The 23,788-nt window shown below is 38.4% G+C and overlaps 3 protein-coding genes across 4 annotated transcripts in view; all 3 read left to right on the top strand.

Moving 5' to 3' along the window:
• Positions 1–4,714, top strand: part of LOC141571171 (KRAB domain-containing protein 4-like) — a 35,214-nt gene extending 30,500 nt beyond the window's left edge. The window contains exon 7 of one of the 2 annotated variants that reach the window (XR_012495897.1): positions 4,248–4,366. Coding sequence is in view for 1 of the 2 variants with exons in the window: in XM_074330847.1 (XP_074186948.1) it covers positions 4,248–4,369 (122 nt within the window). In the remaining variant the exon portion in view is untranslated. Of the gene's footprint in view, positions 1–4,247 lie in introns of both variants that reach the window. The other variant, XM_074330847.1, reaches the window with a different exon arrangement.
• ZFP37 (ZFP37 zinc finger protein) overlaps positions 1–8,175 on the top strand; it is a 57,778-nt gene extending 49,603 nt beyond the window's left edge. The window contains 1 exon segment of the mRNA XM_074330850.1: positions 4,750–8,175. Coding sequence (XP_074186951.1) covers positions 4,750–5,774 — 1,025 coding nt within the window. The 3' untranslated portion in view covers positions 5,775–8,175.
• An 11,423-nt stretch (positions 8,176–19,598) lies between these two features.
• Positions 19,599–23,788, top strand: LOC141571170 (salivary lipocalin-like). The gene is made up of 7 exons (XM_074330846.1): positions 19,599–19,740; positions 20,101–20,237; positions 21,006–21,079; positions 21,758–21,868; positions 22,229–22,330; positions 22,510–22,555; positions 23,514–23,788. The coding sequence occupies exons 1-7, from the start codon at positions 19,645–19,647 to the stop codon at positions 23,521–23,523; spliced, it is 576 nt and encodes a 191-aa protein (XP_074186947.1). The 5' UTR covers positions 19,599–19,644; the 3' UTR covers positions 23,524–23,788.

Raw genomic sequence — 23,788 nt, 5'->3', positions numbered from 1 at the left:
TTTCTCTTGATTATCGGTCAGTGGTACTTATTCCTTGTGTATCAGCTAAGTTTTGTTTTGGTGCTTATCATCATAATAAAAGCACTGTAGACATTAAAGTTGACGGCATCTTTCATCAGAAAGAGTTTTCTTTTTGTCTTTTTAAAATAGATAGGATCACCTCAGCCAAGCTGAGTTAGTGCTGGGTAGCAGTTTTGATAAGGTTTATTATATCTCCTGGTTGCGTCTTTTCTAGAATGTGTCCCTCCTGGGCATTCAGTTGAAAATGTGGCAGGTCTTTGTTTCCTCAGCCCTGAAGAACTATGGGAGATTTACTTTTGCTATGCAGAGGATTTCAGCTTAACTCTTCAGACTTTCATACAGATTAAAAATTCATTCAGATTCTTTGGAAGAATCTGGTCATGTGTTTGAAGCCTCTTCTGTCCCTAATTCCTATTACTTTAGCCACTTGGGAACGCCGAAATCTATGCTGGTTTTTTGGTCCTTCCTGAAGGGCCTTTTGTGAGGGGTCAAGCTTAGATTCTCAGCCAGAATTAGTCAGAATTTAGTTCCCCCAGGTGAAAAGTGTCTGTATATCCTCAGTGTCAGTTTTTCACTCCTCTAGAACTTTTCTTTTGCCTGTTTTGTTTCAGGCTCCTCCTAAGTCTCCATAAAACTTTTCTTTCCAGGGGACATATCTTTTAATATCAACTTCTTTATCTGTTATGGCATTTCTAGTACCTATAGAGTATAACACAAGGGAGGGTGTGTTGCATTGTGAAATATGGCAGACAGTGATATCAGAATTTTCTGGGTAAGTTGATTGGCTGTTTGACATCTGAGGAATCTCATATTGTGGCACTTACCTTGGTGAATCCTCCATGGTTTAGAGTCTGATCTTCCTATTGTCACATCCAGTAACTTGAAATCAGTGTTGAGATAGATTCAATCATGTAAATTTACAAGGGACTGATAAGTGAAACAGAAAGTGGATTTATTTTACATTGAGATCTAGAACTACTAAGGAATTCAGATGTTTAAGTTCTCTGGCAAGAAAAAAAAAAAAAAGGAAACCAAATTCTAATCTTATTTTCTCTTGGCAAGCATGAAATTATACCGAAAGGAGTTAATGTTGTGATGCAAGTGTGTGATGCTCTTAGGTAATGCTATTATGAGTTCCAGCTGCATGATAGAGCTCTGCCTGCTTACTGAGATAAACAGGTCTAGCCAGTACTTGGTCAGTCTCTTTTCTCCCAGATTATGTATGTAATAAGAAAGACTTATCAATGTTTGCATCTCTACCTCCTTTTTTTTAATGTTCTGTTACCATCACTTTACTTTTGATGGATCCATTTTTCTTTATGTGTATTGCTTCCCTCAATAGGTTATAACCATGTTCATTTATGCATTACCTACTAATGATATCTCTACATGTACTATTTCTTGAGTTGAGTTTACATTTTACATCTCTATGTATCTGTTTATCTGTGGATGTAACTATAAATAGGTGGGTATTTTTTATTTCCAGGATTGCTTCTGTATACTCTCAGTGGTAGGGACCAAATAATGTACGTCTGGCCACTGTTGAACTTAGAACCCTGAACCCTTTTTGAACAACTTCCTAGCCCTCCACTTTGTCCCTTTCATTTGTTTGCTCTTCTATTTGCTCTTCTATTTCATTCATTAATGTTGGCATGAATGATCCCTTCCTTAGTGAGTAGGTATTTATTTGATATTTTAGGAACAAGTAGCACTGGAGGATGTGCCATTGGACTTTACCTTGTAGAAATGAAAAGAATCAGACCATTATCAGACATTGTACAGGGATGTGATAACAACTGCAAGAGCCTTTTCTCATTGCACAAGTATAGCCTTATAATTAGTACAGATTGCAATTACTTTTTCCTCAAATGTCAAAATGTGTGGGATTACAGAACTTACAAGTGCTTATCTGGGAGTCGGCTTTGAGTTTAGGGACCAGAGATTTTCAATTTTGTTCATGAACTGAGATGTTTCTCTTTTTACGAAACAGGCAGTAGCTCTTTTCTTTAAAATATTGTAAATAGATAATTGTGTTACCTTAACAGTATCAACATTCCCATATCAGAATTCCTGGAGATGACTTAGGACACAATTTTGCTGCAATCTGTCATAAACACCCAAGCCCATATACTTCACCAAGAATAGGACATCAGCTTTTAAAATAAGATGCTATCTTCCAACTAAGAAAAATCACATTAATAGATGACAGGAAAAAGTAAAGAAATGTTACAAAATACTTAGCCAAGAAAAAAATCAGTCCATCTGTCTGTGCATTGTGTGGTGGTACTAACAATGTTAACGCTAGGAGGTGGCTTTGGAAATGTTGGTTACTGCCCACTGTGCAGAGCCGCCTTGTCTGTGCAGAAAACTGAGTTCAGTTAGTGGGAACAACATCAATTTCCTTTCTACATATCTTTATCCATCTTCTCACTTATCTCTGATCTCAGAGAAAGAGATGACCCTCTTTTATTGTTAATTAATCTCTCCACCTGTACTCCAGATTCCATTCTTTTCCACTTGTTTTAGGACCTTGATTTCATGATTAGTTAATGATTCAATTTCTCCCTGTTCTAATTTCAGACATTCAAAGTTTTTCTTGCTTTTAAAAGAACACATTGCACAATAGTTTAATTTTTACTTTCTGCAATTTTATTCTTTCCTTTCATTACCAAACTTTTCATATTTGTGGCTAACAGCCTCAATGCCTATTTTGTTTCAGTCTTTTTTTTTTTTTTTAAAGATTTTATTGGGGAAGGGGAACAGTGTGTACTTCTAGGACTTTTTTTTTCCAAGTCAAGTTGTTGTCCTTTCAATCTTAGTTGTGGAGGGTGCTGTTCAGCTTCAAGTTTTGTCCTTTCAGTGTTAGTTGTGGAGGGCGCAGCTCAGCTCCAGGTTCAGTTGCCGTTGCTAGTTGCAGGGGGCACAGCCCACCATCCCTTGGGGGAGTCAAACCGGCAACCTTGTGGTTGAGAGGACGCACTCCAACCAACTGAGCCATCTGGGAGCTCAGCAGCAGCTCAGCTCAAGGTGCCATGTTCAATCTTAGTTGCATGGGGCGCTGCCCACCATCCCTTGCAGGACTCAAGGAATCGAACTGGCAACCTTGTGGTTGAAAGCCCACTCTCCAACAGCCATCCAGGAGGCAGCTCAGCTCAAGGTGCTGCGTTCAATCTTAGTTGCAGGGGCAGAGCCCACCATCCTTTGCAGGACTCGAGGAGTTGAACTGGCAACCTTGTGGAGAGCCCACTGGCCCATGTGGGAATTGAACTGGCAGCCTTCGGAGTTAGGAGCACGGAGCTCCAATTGCCTGAGCCTCTGATATCTTTCATGTAATTAATTACCTGGTATATATTTTCAGCCCATATATCTCATTTGCATTCTGTTCCTGAAGTTTCCCCAGCTTAGAGTCTATCTCCACTTGAATGTCCCACTTCACTTTAAATCACTTCAAACTCAATATGGTGAAAAATGAAATCAGCTCTCCCTAAGTAACCTCTACCCTTCTTCAAAATTTTTGTCATTAGTACCACTAACTAGTTCTTCTATTAGTCCTATTATTACTTCCAGCCTTCTTGATTAGAAACCATTGTATTTTTATGAATTTCATTTTGTAAAAATTCCCCATAGTCAATGTCCATATTTTTTTGTTTCTTTCTTCCTTTTTATGTTTTAGATCTACTTCTGTACTAAATTCTTAACTAGGATTTTCCTAATCCAGGCCCTTTTTATATTACTATTTCTTGCTGAGTTTTTTAACCTTATTTTCTCATTATCCATTTTAGATGAATTTAACAAGTATCTTCATCTAAAACATCAAATGTTTATCATGCTACTACTATGACAGAAAATTTCAATTTTCCTACCTTGTACTACATGATATTGAATGTCTGTTTAATTGTCAGAGTTTTTATTATCTAATCCCATTTCATTTTTCTAATTTTTTACCTCTGCTTTTCAAAGACATACATCTGAATTATTCTCATTGACTTTTTGTCATGTCATGTACTTTTCTGTAGCATTACCTTTAATTATGCTATACATTTTGTCTCAGTGCTGTTATTTCTTTTTTCCATTCCTCTCTATATTATTTCTTTTCTTCTTTAAATTTACATAGTAGCCAGGAACTATACTGTCGAATGTTTAATTATATCATATCACTGGTTTATTTTTATTATTTATTTTCTGTAATTGATGAGCAAGTTTTGTTTTCCTCTTTTGTATTCCAGAGGGAAGAGGTACTGTCTACCACTTAATTCCAGATACTATATCCAAAGTCAGAGTATCAACTCCAAAGCAGAAAGCTGAAAAACAAAGCTGTTATGGCGTGATATTAAAATTTTTCAAGTGATGGTTTCAAAACTTTGTATTAGAAGAACTGGAATTTGATAACCAGTTTGAGAACCACCAGTAAAATGAAACTACAAGGAAACTCAATTTAAGAGGAAGATCATAAACATAATAATTTGGGGGCAATATTTAATCTGATCTCAAACCTTTTTAAACAACTGATGTTTGTAGAACATAAAGACCTCAATTATGATACAGATGGTAGGTGCTTAAAGTATAAGTCAACTTCCATTGATTTTTAAGGCAATTTGTAAATGAAAAGTAATTTATTAGATATAAGAAAGGATGCATTTATATCTAAAACCTTACTTATTCTAGAAACAATTTAAATGTAAAGATATAGTTCAGTACTAATGGAATCTGAGAAAATTTGTGTGAGAGAGAAACATGAATGTAAGCTTTGTGGTAAAACCTTCCACCGGAACACTAATCTTATTCAACATCAAAGAATGCACACTGGAGAGAAACCTTATGAATGTAATGAATGTGGTAAAGCTTTTAGTCAGAGCACTAACCTTATTCAACATCAAAGAGTCCATACTGGGGAGAAACCTTATGAGTGTAATGAATGTGAAAAAACCTTCAGTCATAGGTCCTCCCTTCGAAATCATGAGAGAATTCATACTGGGGAAAAACCCTATCCTTGTAATGAGTGCGGGAAAGCTTTCAGCCATATTTCAGCCCTTACTCAACATCACAGAATTCATAGTGGAAAGAAACCATATGCATGTATTGAATGTGGGAAAACCTTCAGCCGGAGCACACATCTCATTGAACATCGGGGAATTCATTCTGGGGAGAAATCCTACCAGTGTAAGGAATGTCAGAAAGTTTTTTGCCACAGCACATCACTAATTCGACATCAGAGATCTCACACAGGAGAAAAACCCTATGAATGTAATGAATGTGGGAAAGCCTTCAGCCATACCCCAGCCTTCATCCAACATCAGAGGATTCATACTGGAGAGAAACCCTATGAGTGTAATGACTGCGGAAAGACCTTCAACCGGAGTGCACATCTTACTCAACACCAAAGAACTCATACTGGAGAGAAACCTTATGTCTGTAAGGAATGTGGAAAAACTTTCAGCCGAAGTACACACCTTACTGAACATCTAAAAGTTCATTCTGGTGAAAAACCCTATCGATGTAATGAATGTCAAAAACTATTTTGCTATAGAACATCACTTATTCGACATCAGAGAACTCATACAGGAGAGAAACCCTACCAATGTAATGAATGTGGGAAATCCTTCAGTTTAAGATCAGCCCTTACTAAACATAAGCGAACACATACTGGGGAGAAACCTTACCAGTGTAATCAATGTAGTGATGTTTTTTGTCATAGTACATCTTTAATTCGACATCAGAGAACTCATTTCAGAAATGAAATCCTATCAGAGTAATGAATGTGGGGAAGCCTGTAGCCATAGGTCATCACTTACACCTGAGCACTCACAGTGGCAAGAAACCCTAGGATTGTTGTGCAAGAAAAAGTTTAGGCAGAATACTCATTCATTCAATATTATAATGTTTGTGCTGAGAAGAAACACTGTTTTTGTAATTAATCTGAAAAATGTGTTATCGTTGAGAGAAAGACTTGTAGTGGAACTGTTCATCTCCAAATCTGAAGTTTGCTTTTTAATATATATTTAGAAAATTATTTTCAGATAATTTATTACAAATGTATATATTTGCTTATAAAATCCTTTTCAGGTACACAAAAATTTTAGTGGGATGATGAAAATTACTTACTGTGTACATACTCTTTATCTTTTTAGTAATTCCTGTGTTATTTTTCAATGTTAAAGAAACATTTTCATAGAGGGTTTGAATTTTTAAAATTGACAAATTTAATTAATAGACATAAACACATATAATATGCATTATTTCCTAATATTCATAGAATATTTGAAAGAATGGACAATATATATGGCTATAAAGAAAATCTCAACTTACTCTCCTAGAGGGAAATAGTCAAGCCCTCCCTGTTTATTTTTATTTATTTTTACCATGATGATATAACAGTAGAAATGAAAGACTAAAAATAGCACCACAAAATTATTTAGAAAATAAAAGATAATTTTCTAAGTAATTTTGCCATTAAAGAATAAATGCAAGCAGAAAAAATGCAATTATTAGAAAATAATAAAGCTAGAACATAATTATTCAACTCAAAAAGATAGGAAACAATAATGACATAAACCCAAAGAAAATGAATGCATTAATAAAGATAAAAGCTCACATTATTGAAATAGGTGAAAAGAGTATATTCGATAAGCCAGTAGACAAAATTCTTGCCAGTGGGTCAATGCAGGATAAAAAGAAGAAAACACAACACCCAGGATTAAGAAAAGTAATATAAATACAGATAAAAAGGAAGTTAATTTTTTAAATTAGGTCATTAAAAAGTCAAAAGTATCAGTTTAGTAAATTAGTATTGAGATTTAACATAGGGTTTCCAGGCTACTTCAAAAGTACAAATGTACATTAATAAAGAAAATATATCTTAATGTTGTAAAAGCATTTAGTAAAATGCTACAGGCATTAGTGTTTATTTTCAGTTAGGAATAGAATGAAAGTTCCCTAAATTCATAAAGGATATTTACTAGAAAACTACAGTACACGCAGTGAATAAATAGAAGCGTTCTTACCAGAGACAGGAATGAAAAAAGTGATGTTTAATGTCACCACTATTAGTCAAGATTGTACTGAAGGTCCCAGATAATTCGTAAGAGAAAAAATGAGCTAGTACTATTTGAAAGGAAGAGAAAAAACTGACATCATTTGGTATGATACGTTTTGTAAATAGAAAATCCAACTAGTAGAACTACTAAGATGGAGATTATATACATATATAATTCAATAATACACAAGTTAAAAGCTTTCTTAAAAAGAAGAAATAGAAAATAAAATGGAAAAAAAGTGAGTTACAATCTTGATAAAAATTCTGAATGTACCAGGAATAAAAAATTTCAAAAAGGTAATTATAGGATAAATCTTTTCTAAAGAATATAGAATATTCTAATAAATGAAGAAACATGACTGGAAAACACAGGTAAATGATGTCAATTTGTTTCAAATTTATCTTTGTAAATTAAAATCTCAATGGAATTTTAAAAACTAATAGTTTTTTAGAGGTATAATTCATTTATGTGCATAACTTACTCTTTTAAAGGGTACAATTCAGTGGTTTTTAGTATATTCACGTAGTTGTGCAACCGTAACCATTATCTAATATTGGAACATTTTCATCACCTCAGAAAGAAAACCCCTGCCCATTAGTGGTAACTCCTCGTTGACCCTCTCCTTGCAGCCCCTCACAACCACTCATCTACTTTCTCTTTCTGTGGATCTGCCTGTTCTGGCCTCTTCATATCAATGAAAGCACAGAACATGTGGCCTTTTGTGGCTGGCTTCTTTCACTTAGCACAATGTTCTCATGGTTCATTCATTTGCAGCACTTATCAGTACTTCATTTCCCTTGATGGCTGAATAAGCTTTCATTGTATGGATATACCACATTTTGTTATCTATTCACCAATTGATGGGCATTTGGGTTGTTTTCACTTGTTGGTTATTGTGAATAATGCTGTATAAACATTTATGCTATAAATTTTTGTGTGGACATGTTTTCATGTTCTTTCAGGTATATACATGGGAGTGAGACATTGTTGAGACATATGTTAACTCTGTGTTTAACTTTTTCAGGAAATGCCAAACTCTTTTCTAAAGCAGCTGCACTAAGCCCACTAGCAACATATGAGCGTTCTTATTTTTACACAACCTCATCAGTACTTGCTTTTCCCTGTGAGATATATATATATATATATATATATATATATATATATATATATATATATATATATATATATATATGCATATTTTCTTTGGAGAAATGTCTATTCAGATTCTTTGCCCATTTTAAATTAGGTTATTTATCTTTTTGTTATTGAGCTGTAAGAGCTCTTTATATGTTCTGGATACTAGATATATGTATACAATTTGCAAATATTTTCTCCCATTCAATGGATTTTTTTCACTTCTTGATGATGTCCTTTGAAGCACAAAAGCTTTTTAATTTTGATTAGCCCAGTTTATGTACTTTTCTTTTATTGTTTGTCCTTTGGTGTAACCCACGTTCATGAAGATTTGTATATTTTCTTCTAAGACTTTAATACTTTAGCTCTTTTAGGTCTATCATTCATTTTGAGTTTTTTGTTATTGTTGTTGTTTTTTAGCAGAGATAGGGATCCGGTGTCATTCTTTTGCATATGGATCACATTAACTGATTTGTGGATATTGAAGCAACCTTGCATACCAGGAATGAATTCTATTTGATTATGGTATATGATCTTTTTAATGTAGTGCTGAATTCAGTTAGTTAATATTTTGTTGAGGATTTTTATATCTATGTTCATTAGGGATATTGGCCTATAGTTTTCTTTTTTTGTAATGTCTTTGTCTGGTTTTGAAATCAGGGTAATGGTGGCCTCATAAAATGGGCTTGGGGGCCTTCCCTCTTCTTGGATTTTTTGGAATAGTTTGAGGAGAATAGGTGTTAATTCTTTTTTGAATGTTTGGTAACATTCCCATATGAAGCCATCTGGTCCAGGACTTCTGTTTGTTGGGAGCTTGTTGATTACTGATTCAATTTTGTTGGTAGTAATTGGTCTGTTCAGATTTTCTGTTTCTTTTTGATTCAGCCTTGAAAGATTGTATGCTTCTAAGAATTTATCAATTTCTTCCAGATTGTTCAGTTTGTTGGTGTATAGTTGCTCATGGTATTTTCTTAAATTTTTTTTTTTTTTGTATTTTTGTGCGGTTGGTTGTCACTTCTCTTTTATTTCTGGTTTTAATTATTATTTGGGTCCTCTCTCTTTATGATTCTGGTTAAAGGTTTGTCAATTTTGTTTATCTTTTCAAAAAAATCCATCTCTTGGTTTCATTGATCTTTTGTATTTTTTTTTTTTAGTCTATTTTGTTTACTTCTACTCTGATCTTTATTATTTTATTCCTTATGCTCACTTTGGGTTTTGTTTGCTGTTCTTTTTCCAGTTCCCTTAGGTGTAAAGATAGACTGTTGATTTGAGATACTTCTTGTGTCTTTAGGTAGGCCTGCATTGGTATGAATTTCCCTCTTAGGACTGCTTTTGTTGTGTCCCATAGATTTTGGGTTGTTGTGCTTTCATTTTCATTTGTCTCTAGGTATCTTTTGATTTCTTCCTTGATCTCATTGTTGACCCATTCATTATTTAGTAGCATGTTATTTAATCTCCATGTGTATGTGCGTTTTTCAGTTTTTTTTCTTGTAATTGATTTCTAGTTGTATACCACTGTGGTCAGAGAAGACGCTTGATATGATTTCAGTCTTCTTAAATTTATTGATACTTGTTTTGTGGCCTAATATGTGGTCTATCTTGAAAAATGTTCTATGTGCACTTGAAAAGAATGTTTACAATAGTACCTCAGTTTTCGAATGTCTCAGTTGATGAACATTTTGGTTTTTGAATGCCATAAACACAGAAGTAAATGCTTTGGTTTTTGAACATGACTCAGAAGTCGAGCATGTCACACGGCTGCCACTGAGTGCAAGATCCTGAGGCCTAGCTGTCGGCTGTCTTCGAACATTTCAGAACTTTTGGTTTATGTTAGAAAACCGAGGTACCCCTCTGCTGCTTTGGGGTGAAATGCTCTAAAAATATAAATTAAATCCATCTGGTCTAGTGTGTCATTCAAGGTCGCTATTTCCATGTTGATTTTCTGTCTGGAAAATCTGTCCATTGATGTCAGTGGAGTGTTAAAATCCCCTACTATGATTGTGTTACTGTTGATCTCTGCCTTTATGTCAGTCAATATTTGCTTTATATATTTAGGTGCTGCTATGTTAGGTGCATAAATGTTTAGTAGGGTGATACCTTGTTGTTTGATTGATCCCTTTATTATTATGTAATGTCCTTTTTTTCTCTTATTATAGTCTTTATTTTAAAGTCTATTTTGTCCAATATAAGTATTGCTATTCCAGTTTTCTTCTCATTTCCATTTGCATGAAATATCTTTTTCTTCAGTTTACTTTACTTTCAGTTTGTTTGTATCTTTCCATCTGAGATTGGTCTCTTGTAAACAGCATATACATGGGTTATTTTCTTATCCATTCAGCTACCCTATATCTTTTTTTTTTTTTTTTTTTTTTTTTAAGATTTTATTGGCGAAGCGGAACAGGACTTTTATTGGGGAACAGTGTGTACTTCCAGGACTTTTTACCAAGTCAAGTTGTTGTCCTTTCAGTCTTAGTTGTGGAGGGCGCAGCTCAGCTCCAGGTCCAGTTGCTGTTGCTAGTTTCAGCGGGCGCAGCCCAACATCCACTGTGGGAGTTGAACTGGCAACCTTGTGGTTGAGAGCCCACGCTCCAACCAACAGCCATCCGGGAGGCAGCTCAGCTCAAGTAGTTTCAGGGGGCGAAGCCCACCATCCCTTGTGGGACTGGAGGAGTTGAACCAACAATATTGTGGCTGAGAGCTCACTGGCCCATGTGGGAATCGAACTGGCAGCCTTCAGAGTTAGGAGCACAGAGCTCCAACTGCCTGAGCCACCAGGCCAGCCCCTACCCTATGTCTTTTGATTGGAGTATTTAATCCATTTACATTTAAAGTGATTATTGATAGATACATAGTTATGGCCATTTTATTCATATTTTTTATCATTGTTTATTTTCTCCTTTTTTCTGCTTAAAGAAGTCCTTTTACTATTTCTTGTAATAATAGCTTGGTGGTAATGAATTCCTTTAGCTTTTTCGTGTCTGGGTAGCTCTTTATCTCTCTTTCAATTTTAAATGATAGCCTTGCTGGGTAGAGTAGTCTTGGTTGTAGGCCATTGTTTTTCATCACTTTGAATATTTCCTGCCGCTTCCTTCTGGCTTGCAAAGTTTCTGTTGAGAAATCAGCTGATAGTCTTATGGCAGCTCCCTTGTGAATAACTAGTTGTCTTTCTCCTCTTGCTTTTAGGATTCTGTCTTTGTTTTTAACCTTTGCCATTTTAATTATGATGTGCCTTGGTGAGGACCTGTTTGGGTTCATCTTGTTTGGGACTCTCTGCACTTCTTGGGCTTGTATGTCTATTTCTTTTGCCAGGTTAGGGAAGTTTTCAGTAATTATTTCTTCAAATAGGTTTTCAATCCTTGTTCCCTCTCTTCTCCTTCTGGTCTTCCTATGATGGGAATGTTTTTATGCTTGATGTCGTCCCACAGGTCCCTTAAACTATCTTGTTTTTTATCCTTTTTTCTGTTTGTTGTTCCTATTGGGTGTTTCCTGCTACTGTGTCTTCGAAGTTACTGATTCAGTACTTTTCTTCATTTAATCTGCTGTTGATTCCTTCTAGTGTATTTTTCATTCCAGTTATTGTATTCTTTATTTCTGACTGGTTCTTTTTTATGGTTTCTATGTCTTCATTCTTACTGTCTCTGTTGAAATTCTCACTAAGTTCCTTAAGCATTCTTCTAATCAGTGTTTTAAACTCTGGTAGGTTGGTTGCCTCCATTTCATTGAGTTCTATTTCTGAAGTGGTCTCCTGTTCTTTTATTTGGGACATATTTCTTTGTTTCCTCATTCTGGCTGCCTCTCTGTGTTTATTTCTACATATTAGTTAGATCTCCTATATATCTCAGTCTTTGCTGGATGGCTTTATATAGTATGTGCCCTGTGTGGTCCAATAGTGCAGTCTCACTGATCTCCTGTGCATGTGTTCCAGGAGTGTCCTTTGAGTGTATTCTGTTGTAGTTGAGCCTTAATTGCTTTTGGCACATCTATGGGTGGGATTAACTGCCAGGCTGATTGACTGTGGGGATTGGCTATGCCCACAGTGTATGAGCTGACCCCTCAGAGGAGATTTCACCCTCATGGGCTCTTGTGCCTATTGAGAACCTCCTTTGGATGTGCTGCTTGTGAGGCTAGTCAGGTAGTGCTCTGGTGTGGTATGAGGCTGGCCTCTGGGTGTGTGGCTTCTGGTGTCTCTTTGGAGGGGCTACTCTTCAGGCCAATTTCAGCCTTGCCTGTTACTGGCCTGTGGCTATGTGGTAGGAGCCACAAAGCTATGTGGTTGGTTGCTTTCTGTGCTGGATCTGGAGGCATGTAGCGGTGGCCTCGCTGTGAACTGAGGCTGGCTGCCACCAGTAGTGGGCCTGGGGCAGCTTAGCAAAAGGCCCAGGGCTGCCTAGGCCTGTTGCCATCGCTGCCTGCCGGTAAAGCCCAGCCGTTGAAAGTGCCTCCTTAGGTGCGTGGGCTGGGCTGGTTGACCCAGTGCTCATTATACAAAACTGTTTATATAGGTGTTTTATAATAAATTTTATACTAGATTTGTAAATAATGTGTTTGAAGAAACTTGTAGATTTTTAAAGCATATCCTTAAAATAATCTGTTCCAGATATACTATCCAAAAAACTGTTTCAATTGTTTTTGCATTCTAAATAAAATCTAAATGCCAGCATCAAAACTGGTGGTCATTCCAGAAGATTGACTCTCAAATTTGTAACAGAATACAAGTTCTGAATTAATGTGTATTAAGTAGGGCAAAACCCAAGAAAGACTAGCTAGTTATCGTCAAATTCATGTACTTTTAGGCACACTTAATAGTCCAGTTTTAAGCATTCTTTAGGCATTTTTTTTAAAGTTTCCCATATTAATGAATAAAATATGTTTTAAAATGCAGTCATTTAAGAGCAGATTAGCACTGAACAAGTGCAAATTATTTTTGCCTGGCAAATATGTAAGTGATTTCTGTACAATTGAGAAGATAACCACAAAGATTGTGGATTTATTGCCCTGTAGGACATCAACCACTTTGGGTCTAACTTAGTAATTTTATTCCAGCATTTTTTTTCTTTCACTGACAATATATATGTCAGTTTCTCATACCCTCCTTTGGACCAGTTGTCATTCTTTTGGGTCTTTCAATAATGGGTTACTTAAATCTTTGACACATGTTCCCTATATAGTTGTATGCAAGTTATATCACTTAACTCTTTGAGAATAAATAATATTTTGACATTAGCATGAACCAACACGTGTGACTGCTGTGGTGCAAGAGCAAAGCTCTAAGTGCACTGGCGACGGACAACGGAATACAAGGGTGAGTGTTGGGAGAATCAAGGAAAGGGAATTCTTGAGCTGGGCCTTGAAGGAAGGGTAAATTTCAACAGGCAGAAAAGGAAGGGATTTCCAGGAGGGATTGCAGCATGAGTGAAAGAGGAAAGAAATTAGGGGGTTTTGTAGGGACTACAATTAAAAGAGAGGCACCTAGTTTGGTCTTTTTCCTCATGTCCTGCTCCTGAACTTATAGGATGTAGAATGTGAAGATTAAAAAGAAATAGACGACTGTAGAAACTCAGTAAAGGCAGGGATTCGAGCTATTTTGATCAACACTGTACTCAGTACTTGGACATAGTAAGCCAACAATGACTATTTATTAAATGACTAAGTTGATCAGAGTAAAAGAAGATGATTAGTTTCCATTAATTGACTATTTCCTATGTGCCAAGCAAGGCGCCAAGTTCTGTACGTAAGTAATTGCATCAAATCCTTACATTGATGGTGTGAAGCAGATTTTCTTATTTTTCAAATTAGGTCCAGCAGATGGCAAAATTGTAGCATAGATGATTTTTATCTTTGGGGTTCCTTGACCCTTTCCCCCAAGGGTCCAGGATCCAAGACTTATGATTAGTCTTCCCACGGTCCAAACTGCCTCCCAACTCTCCACTCCTGCTAGTGTCAGTTTCATTGACACAAATCGGTCCTAAATGATGTACAACTGAGAGTCCCAGATGGGTTACCCTCTGGGTAACCTGGGACCACATGCACGTAGGTACTTACTGAGTTTTAACGAGTGGAGGCAACAGTTAGTGGGATTCTTGGTTTTTTTACCTGCAGGAACCCTCATGTTGTGGTAGAAATTTCAAACTAGAAAAGAAAGAAGGGTTATGTTTCCGCCCCTGCTTCTATTCCATGTAGGAAGAGAAACTCTGGGCCTTTTTGAGAAAGGAAACCATATATATATATATATATATATATATATATGTATGTATGTATGTATGTATGTATGTATGTATGTATGTATGTATATATGGTGTCAGGTAACTCTGGACCTCATTGAGGAGACTACCTATTTCTAGCTATTAGGATGGTGTGCCAGACATAGAGATGCATTGCCCACATTCCCGCATCAAGAAAGGGCTCCTGGCCCAGCTGACAGCCTCCACTGTTAACTCACTCAGATTTGCCTCAACCCTTGAGCTGAGGTACAGGTCTTCTTGGAGTGGGCCCAGTCAGTGACCGAACAGGACTGTGCTACAGGGTCCTAGCAATTTTGGCCTGACACAGGACTCTGCTAACATGCTCCAGAGCTCCCTGTGGGGCTGACAGAGACATGGTCCGATCTGCATCATGGTCTGGCTACTCCCCTTCCCTAATCCTGCTTCCTTCTTTTTCCTTTCACAAGTGTTACTCCTGAATAAACCTTTTACACTCCTAAATCTGTCTCAGCATCTGCTTTCTGGGAGACCCAGCTAACACAGATGAGCTGTTGTTAGACTTCAAGCAACCTTTTATTGGTGACGGGAGTGGGTATTTTAGAACTGGCTCTGTACCAGTACCAGCAGGATGTATAATCATCCTGGATGCTGAGGACCAAGCTGCACTTCCACTCTGGCACGTGAATCAAATAAACTGTTCTTCTTGGCATTGACGATGCCTTAGTATTATTCAACAGGGGTTGGATGTTCCCACTGGCTTTTTCAATGAGTAACTTGTTCAATGAATCAAGAGTGAGATTGAAAAAAAAGGTCACGAAGTGCATTTCCAGTCAGCCAGTTAGTTTCAATCAAATGGCCTGGTTATAAAGGGACTGTTACCTGGTCCTATATGGACTCCATGAGCCCCTCACCCACACATAGAGTCATGACTTAAGCCAGTCGAATCTCAACCACCTGACAGACTGTCACCCTTCCCGGGGGTCACTTATAAAATGTTCCATATGTGGTGTTGGGTAAGGGAACTCAATGTGGTTGGTGACCAGGTACTTAAATCCATGAATACAAGAAAATAGTTTTTGCTTTTTTGTTCTAGAAGCATTTCCTAATTCCTTATTAGAAGGCAATACTCCCCACATCATTCAACCATCCATTCACCCATGTAATATTTATTTACCAAGAGAGAGTTGGCACTTGCCCTTCACTTGATCAGACACACCTGCAGCTACACCCATGGTGCCACAGTTTTGATAAATCTACAAGCAGCTTCTTTAGTAGTAACTACCAAGCAGACACCCCTGAGGTTTTAAAGCATTACTTATTCTGCCCTTCATGTCAGAAACATCAAGCCTTGGCTTGTGTAGTGGAGTCAATAAAAGTAGGGGCTCTTGGATCAGACAGTCTTGGGTTCAAATAGGGATTCTCCCACTTATTAGCTGTGTGATCTTGGTATGCTTACTTAGCCTCTCTGAGTCTTAGTTCATACCTCTGTAAAATGGGAATAGCACTTATCATATAGAGCTATTATAAGGATTATATAAAAAATATTTACAAAGCTCTTAATCTAATACTGAGTTCTTACTCAGTTTGTGACATCAAAATATTATTTTTAAATATCTGGTCCCTGGACAGATGATGTTTGTACTGTTGCAAAATACATCCCCCATTATAACTATTTGCCTTGGTAAGTGGATTCTAGCACAATCTGATGCTTGAACAAAGATGACTTTGAATAAGACCTTCTTTTTTGTGATTACCAGTTTCTAAGTTTGTTGAAGTCTAAGGACCTTAATTATAGAAGTAGCTGATGCAACTTGGCTGTAATATAACAATTTGGATTCACATGCCATTTAAAATATGGGAATATGATTTAACATTATTAACTCTTTGTTCTTAAAAGATTGGTAAATATTTTGGGCCCAGGCTGCTCATCCCTAGAATGATTGGCTACTCTTAACAGCAATCAGTTGGCCCTATAAAAGAGAAGGTCTGAAGGCTAAGCTCCCCAGGGCAGCAACAGAAGATAGGATATAAACTAGGTCCATCTGCTACTGTTGTACTGACAGAGACTTGCTCAAGAGAAGTGCTGTTTGTCCCCTAGCAGAAAGGAAGGAGTCAGTTTCCTTGGCTGGCAGAAGAAATCAACTCTCACTCCTTTCTCCACAAAACCTTTACTTTCCAGAGACCAATGCCCCCCGCGATCCCCCTCCCACCCCCGGGGCCCTTTCCCTCTCCACTGGACCAGGAGAGGACCAGAGTCTACTAAAGCTTGTGTTCTTTACATAAAGTGCTACTAATCTGGAGGGGAAAAAACTCTTCTGGCTCCACACCTGGAATTAGGTAATAAGTCTTCAATTGAATCAAATCATGTTTTGTTTTTCTCTCCTTTTATTCTTTTTCTTCATCACTATTGGCTTCTCTGTTTTCCTATATAATTTGAAAACCTTTCTACCTAATAATTAAGATTTGTTTTCAAATAATCCTTGCACTGACCAGGAGTTTCTTGAGGGCACAGCCCCTATCTTGTTTATCTCTTTAGTCCTCAAAGTGTCTCTAAAAGGCCTAGTGTAGAGTAGGCATTTGGTAATGGTAGTTGAATTAAGGCCAATCATTGTTTTTGAAAAATCCTGTAGTAGCATCATTTCTTAGAGCAACTTGCTACACTACAGACAAAATTACTCTACAATCAGATGTACCTTGTGTATCTTCCATTATACAATAAGTGTATTCCCTGTTGATAGGTGGCCAAGTGAGCTTTTGTAAATTAAATCCTTATTCCATGTACTTATACTATCATCTGGGAGATGCTAACATCAGTGGTTACTCTTTTTGAATTATTTATTTTGTTCTCATCTTTCCCCATCTCTACCTCTTCCCATCCATTCCCACTATAAAAGTCAATAATTCACTTATCAGTGACATTTATTAATCCACAGCTCCTACCACAAATATTTAAATGCAGCAATGAAGAAGTATTTAAACCCATTGTAGGAATTCTTTAATTCCTGTTGTCGGAAACCTATTGTAAAGTGAACCATCACTCCTGACTGATTTAATACTAGTTCAGGTTTTGTTTCGTCTGGATTTTCTTTCACTGAACCGCCAGCTGGATTGCTCACAGCTCCTTGGTATGTTTACAGCCTTGCCCTTTCTGTCTCAGTGTTAATTGGCTGTCCTGGCAATGCTCACCCTGACCCCTGAAACTTGGTAGATTTGAAATGAAAGTGAGTAATCAGAGCAGGGAATGGTCAACTCAGGTCTTAGTAGATCAGATGGTCCCCAACAGGCTTCTGATTATTGGCTTCAGTCCTATGCTCTTTCTCTACGCCTATAACTCAATAATATAAATTAGGACGTCACGTCCCCAAAATAATACTCCTAGCTACAAAAGGATTTTTTATAAGTTCCTTCTCCTAAAAGAATACCTAATGCTTTTAATATAGGATTTGGTGTAGAATCATTCCAAAGGTGATACGATGTATCAGGTGCTACGGGAGGTACAAAGGTGAACAAGAAACAGATCGCCACCAAGAACAGAAAGTTCTGATGTGGCGCTCTGATACGGGTGCAGAGTAGGAGTGGTGGTGGGGTGGGATCGAGATGCAGTGTGTGCAGCAGGGGTAGCTGCCTGTTCCCTCAGCATCACATACTGCCCAGGAAGAATGGGATTCATCTCGCAAAGCTGGTTACTCATAGGCTGCCATTGATTCTTGGAGACAATCAACTAGAGAGAATAAAGTACACAGCCTTTGCCCCGATGTGTCATACTCAGTTCCTTTATCGCTCCGACAGCACAACCTAACCGACAGCCAGCCCATGAAGCCTAAAGTTGTATAGACCTCAAAAGAGCAGTGACTGGATATGGGTTGAGCATGAACTAGGAATGATCCCCCATGGGGCTGGGATGACTCTAAAGCAGCCCACAGATAGATGCCACAGGTCCTGGGGTCACTGCCCTGTGCCCAGCTCCACCCAGGACACTGGCCTCTTTCTGTTTTGTGGATGCGATAGGGGACTTAGTTTAAGGCTAAAATAGGCTGTAGCTTTTAACAAGCCCCAACTGGGGTTACAGGAGCCTAACTCACAGGAATCCTCTTCCAAAAGGCTCTCCACATCTCCATACCTCCCCTAATGTTTATGGCGTCCCCCTAGTCCCACCTACCCCGGGAAAACTTCTGCGACCCAACCAGCCCAACATGTCTGGTAATGTGTGTGCCAGACATTAGTCTGAGGATTCTATGCTCATCATTCCACTGAATCCCTACAGCATCTATCGGCAGGTACAATTATCCCCAATAAGAGGACACTAAGGCTCCAAGAGGTTAAATTTGTCCTTGTGGCTTCGAAATGGCAGAGATAAGAATGAGGCCCAGATCTGCATGACTCATGTGTTCTTAAGCACTTTCTACCTGATGCCACCTCCTTTAGCATCACCCCCTTTTGTGACGCACAGTGGTGTGGACTTGGTCCCACTCAATTGGGTTACTTCACATGTTTGTAGAATTGAGCTTTTATTGAGAAATGAAGCATGGCTCCATCTTCATTGAAAGTTGCCTGAAGTAAGGGAAGACACCTTCTACTTCTCCATTTCCCTTACTGGTCTATGGTACATAGCGAGGTATACGTAGTGATAGGTATACTCGTAGATGTAGGAACACATCCTGAGTCTAAATTTGCTCAATACCAGACACTATACCTTCAAGACATTATTCTAGTCCATCCTATATTACTCAGCTCTATTTGAATGCTTTGCAATAGGTATTGTCATCTTTGGTAGAGACAGTTTTTGTTTGTTTCTGAGGCTAGTTATCCTGGGGTAACTCATGTAATTCTGCACACATGTGAATGCTGGAACAGGGGGCCTGACACATTCTATTTTTTCAGTTCTACTCCATTCCCGCCACATATAACTGGCTTTCTGATTCCAAGACAGAGCAACAGTTAAAACTAGTTCCAATGGCAGCCTTTTTAAAACATCCACTATGTTTCTTGAGTGTGTGTTTTGAGAAATTTAAGGTCACTCAGTAGATCTAAAATAAATGAGATTGCCAAACAGGAAAAGGGCAGGAACAATCATGGCCTCACACCAGTGAATGACAGGACATTTCACGGAGTAGGAGGAGGAAAGCTGGCACCTCATGGACAAATAACTGGACTCAGAATGAGTATAAAGGCAGAGGAGCTGGGTAGTGGAGCCACCTTCAGGGAAAGACTCACTCAAAGGGACTGTAGCCGAGTCATTACTGTCACCTGCCAAGATGAAGCTGCTGTTACTGTGTCTGGGGCTGACTCTAGTCTGGGCACATGAGGAAGGACACCATGAGGTTGTGACAAGCAACTTTGATATCCCAAAGGTAGAGTTGGTGGAGCACAGTGATGTCTGACTTCGGGGAGTGGTTTGGAGGATTCTGAAGCAAGGTGGCCCTACTGGGGGGCAGGCGTTTTTTGACATAGTAGGCAGAGAAGGAGGGTTGTGACCTTGGACTAAGAGCAATTGTACCATGTGAAACGATGACAACACTTCGGTCCTCCATTCTCACTGGAGGGACAGTGCAAAGAGCCTTACATGTGGTGTCAATTGACCTGACATCTAATTCCATCTTCACATCACCATTATGAGTCCTGGCCAGCAGGCCAGGTTCCAGGAGACAAGGGTCCATGTGGTGTCCCCTATGCTTCTTTTCTTACCCAATACTTTTACTGATTTATTGCAGATTTCAGGGGATTGGTATACCATTCTCTTGGGCTCAGACGTCAAAAAAAGGATAGAAGAAAACAGTGTCATGAGGATTTTTATGGAACATATCCAAGGCTGGGACAACTCTTCTCTGACTTTTAAATTTCATGTAAAGTAAGTTTGTCCTTTCTTACCTGGAAAACAAACACAAAACAAAAAAACAAGAATCCTAATTATGGTCTGGGACCTCTAAACACACATACAAAACATAAACACACACACATGCACATGTGCACATATATGTGGACCTGTATCCAAGATCAGACTTGTTCATCTAGCATTGATCCAGGACTTGATGAACCTGGGCTTTTCTAAATTCACAGATAAAAATTGGTGACAGGAGTAGATTTTAATGTGAGTAGAGGAGGTAAGTGGGAGAGAGTTACAGAATCATAATTTGTCTGGCAATATAACATAGGTTAGGAGCATAGGATTGGGGATCCACAGCCTGTCTATTTCTCAAGTCTATCTCTTACTAGTTTGTGACCTAGAAAATTGATCTCTTTCCACCCCAATTATCCCTTGGGTAAAAGTGGGTGACAGTAATGCTTTCTCACAGTTTTTTGTGAGGACCGAGTGAAGTAATGTCTGTCTTTAAAGCACTCATCTGAGAGGCTGGCACATGGGAGCACTCAGCGAATTATACAGACACGTAGCTGTAGTAATAGTGATAGTGGGAAGTAGTGGTAGAGGAATAGTGGTAACAGTAGTTGTTTCATCATTAAAGTATCAAATAAGGTGAAATAATATAAATATGAGCTGTTTCAAATTTGTACCAAAAATGTTCAATAGTCAAGAGGAATCAGACACTCAAGTGACAGGTAGAGTGAGGGAGCCGGCCCCATCAAAATATATTAAATAACAGCTCGTTTTGTTCTACAGAATAGATGGAGAGTGCATTGATATGGCTGGGCTTTGTGACCAAGCAGCAGAGAATGGTGTATATAATGTTATCTGTAAGTATAAAAAAAAGTCTTTCTGAATTCTATTTCCAACTGCAAGGAATTTACTAAACCCCAATATCATTAGGATCTTGATCAATTACTGATCACTGTTTATTTAGCTGATATAAATGGGGTCATCTAATAGCCAATGTCCCAAATTTGGGAGAATCTTATGTGTAAAAACTAATCCCTGGCACATAATACCATCAGATAAAGATGGCAATTTGGTCACATGTACCTCCTGTAACAAAAGAAAATTAGCAAAAATAGAAAAAAGTAAATTGTCAGGATAGGTGGTCATTTTCTGCCCATTTTGTGATGGTGTCTGGTGGCCATTGCCACAACCATGGCTTGGATAGAGTGCTGGGTATAAAATGCCAGTGGGGCTTAAAGATGGCCAAAGAGGTAGGTGAGTCTTAGGGAGGATGATGGAAGGTAAGTTGGTGATGCAGCTGAGGTTTTCGCCACTAGTGGTCAATTACCTGTGGTAGAAATTGTACCAGGAATCAATTCTCCCCTTAGAAGTCACAACACGAAGCCAAGGGAGATGCAAATGGAAGACCTTAGATAGCACTCCTTAAGTCTTCTAGGATATGCACTTGAATTTGTTCTGTGGGAGAAATAGGAAAAGCATTTCACTTGCTTCCTGTGAATGAAGAAATTCTGAGTTTTGTTCTGTTTCCTTCGCAGACGCTGGATTCGTTACATTTCGAATAGTTGAAGTCGTCTATAGTGACTATATTATTTTTCATCTCATTAGTTTCAACAATGAGCAAACATTCCAAATGCTGGCACTCTTTGGTAGAGTATTTTCATGCTGACACTCACCTTGGGGTTGGGAGGCAGGGGAAGGAAGGAAACCTGCGAACAAAGTGATACTCCCATTCTTATCCTGGGATGTCTCTCCTCCTTTCAAGAGAGATGGTCATCTTGGGTAGTCCCTCAGACTCGGTGGTGGGATGATGATGAAATCTCTCATCATGCCTGAAGGCTATCCTAAAGATGTGAAATTCAAGACAGGTTACATCCCATCCCCAAGTCTTCTGCCTAAGCACCAATCAGCGCCATCCATTTTCCCATCCATTTGGAGACCCACCCCACAGCCGTGAACCTCAATGACCAATACAGGAGGCACAGCAGTTATTGTCAGTCTTCCCACAGCCCGAGAACCAGATGTGAATCCGGAACTCAAGAAAAAGTTTGGGAAAATTTGCCAAAAATATGGAATTACTGAGGAAAACATAGTTGATCTGACAAAAGTTGGTAAGTTTAGCTCTCTTAGGTTTTCTCTTCCTAAATTTCCATGCTACTGTAGGGAGAAATCCAAGAAAAGGTAACGCCTCCAATGAGTCCCCTTTGTTCTAACCTGGAAAATCATTTGGTTTCTGTCTGGGAAATTAACTGGGGTTGGTGTTTGACTGTGCTCTGCTCTGCCTCTGCAGATCGCTGTCTCCACGCCCGAGGGAGGCAACTGGCCCAGGCATCCAGGTTGGTTATCTCCGGTGGCGACGGGGTGGCCCAGGGATCATTGCCTTTCAAAAGTATTAGGATTTATGTGCAGAGATTACAATAAAAAGCAATTTAGTAGGGAATCCAGTTAGGTGAGCTTGAAATTTGGAGTTGTACATCCTGGGTTCAGGACCCACTCCTTCTGTGAGCTTCAGAGCAAATGACCTAAGCGATTAAAAGGAAAACTATGATGTCTACCTTACAGAGTTACTGTGTGGTTATAACGCTGGAGAAAAGAGCTCAGTAATTGTTCATGTGCTACAAATAATTAAGACTTAAAATTTTGAAATGAGAAAAGAGTAAATGTGTGAGTATGAAACTCAAATACGTTTCTGTTTGTGGTCTGTCTTCCAAGTCCAGAAGGCCATCTCACCCTCCAATTTTTGGCGAAAATGTCTTGCTTTGATCTCTGCACAACTTGAACTGTTGATATGCAAATAGAGCTGTCTGACTTTCTAGTTGTCTTCCAACCTGGAAAATGGACTGTCAGTTTCCTCATCTGTTTCCCACCCAAGATGTATTGTGGGGCTTTATTCAGCTAATGTATGGGAAGGCTTTAGCAACGATAGTTGCATAAAATAAATATTTAATAAAAGGCAGCTATGGCTTTTGCCATTCTTCCTCAATGTATCACAAATTCTTCAGAACTTCCCATGCTGAGGATGGCAGAAATCAGCCTAGGATCCTTCATTGATTCCTCTGTTTTTCATAGACTACGTTGAGCAAAGGTAAAATGAGGGCAGCAAAAGGGAAAAAAAAAGGCATCAACTACTCAACAAATTCCTTCCCCCTATTCTGGCACATAACATAGGTTAGAATGCAGGTTAATGTCTATTCCTTCATCTTTTTTCTCCAAAATACAAATTCTCTTTGTCCTCAGTTCAATCCAGGAAGTGCTTATGAGTTTCTGTGTTCTCTTTCTCACCTGTTTCTTTAGTGCTAAGTGAATGGTTCGTCACCTGAGCTCCAGGATTACCCTTCCATGGTCCCTACGTCATCTTGTGACAAGTTCTGTGACCTGATGGCCATCACTATGTCACATGAAAGCATTATCTCTGCATCTTCAGGATCTTCCCTAAGTGTCTAGGAGACTCATTAACTCGCCAAGAATCAAGGGTTTTCTCCAAATTTCTCATTCTCTGTGGCATACCCAGGAGAACTTGCCATAAGTAAGACCTTCTTCTACCTTGTCAATAAATGATTTTTCTTGCA

This window comes from Rhinolophus sinicus, linkage group LG04 (assembly GCF_036562045.2).
Source record: "Rhinolophus sinicus isolate RSC01 linkage group LG04, ASM3656204v1, whole genome shotgun sequence".
NCBI classification, from domain to species: Eukaryota; Metazoa; Chordata; class Mammalia; order Chiroptera; family Rhinolophidae; genus Rhinolophus; species Rhinolophus sinicus.
Note: the sequence above shows the minus strand (reverse complement) of the source record. Positions and strands in the feature narration are given on the sequence as shown.

Bases quoted from the DNA above. Each gene is read 5' to 3' on its own strand.
- LOC141571170 (XM_074330846.1), top strand. From the start codon at position 19,645: ATGAAGCTGCTGTTACTGTGTCTGGGGCTGACTCTAGTCTGGGCACAT. The intron at 20,238-21,005 runs GTAAGTTTGTCC...TTTGTTCTACAG, and splicing joins ACTTTTAAATTTCATGTAAA to AATAGATGGAGAGTGCATTG. The intron at 21,869-22,228 runs GTAGAGTATTTT...GTCTTCCCACAG, and splicing joins CCAAATGCTGGCACTCTTTG to CCCGAGAACCAGATGTGAAT.